The sequence below is a fragment of the Bison bison genome, unplaced genomic scaffold (genome assembly GCF_000754665.1).
Source record: "Bison bison bison isolate TAMUID 2011002044 unplaced genomic scaffold, Bison_UMD1.0 scf7180017864203, whole genome shotgun sequence".
NCBI classification, from domain to species: domain Eukaryota; kingdom Metazoa; phylum Chordata; class Mammalia; order Artiodactyla; family Bovidae; genus Bison; species Bison bison.
The window spans coordinates 6,872,952-6,873,301 of record NW_011494775.1 but is presented as its reverse complement, the minus strand read 5'-3'; the positions used below and the strand labels follow the sequence as shown (position 1 = coordinate 6,873,301).

Sequence of the window (350 nt, the reverse complement as noted above, 5' to 3'; positions counted from 1 at the left end):
TGGGGGGGTGGGGGGTGGGGTCACGGTCCGAGTCTGGGTCAGGGACCGAGGCGGCGTCCGGGGGGCCGGGGACAGGGCTGGGCGGTCGGAACCCACGGTTTGAAGCCCCTGACGCGCACAGGCTCCTGTATCGGGGCAGCTGAGGGTGGCGCCGTCGGTTTCTGGCTCCCCGACTGCGGCCTGGAGAGCGGGGGCGGCCGAAGGGGTGGAAATCCGGGATCACGCGCCGCGGGTTGTCACTGCCCCTCCCCAGCCCTGCGCGCCCCGGGGCCCCTTGCGGTGGCGTCACAGAGGAGCGGCCTGGCGCCCTTGGCTACCGGCCCTTTGTCCCCGGGGCCCGGCGCTCGGTG

General features: G+C 75.1%; 1 protein-coding gene across 1 annotated transcript in view; it reads left to right on the top strand.

Moving 5' to 3' along the window:
• The window catches only part of GPX4 (glutathione peroxidase 4), a 2,908-nt gene that overhangs the window by 786 nt on the left and 1,772 nt on the right, over positions 1–350 (top strand). Inside the window, 1 exon segment of the mRNA XM_010844641.1 lies at positions 254–347. Within this exon segment, the coding sequence (XP_010842943.1) occupies positions 254–347 (94 nt within the window).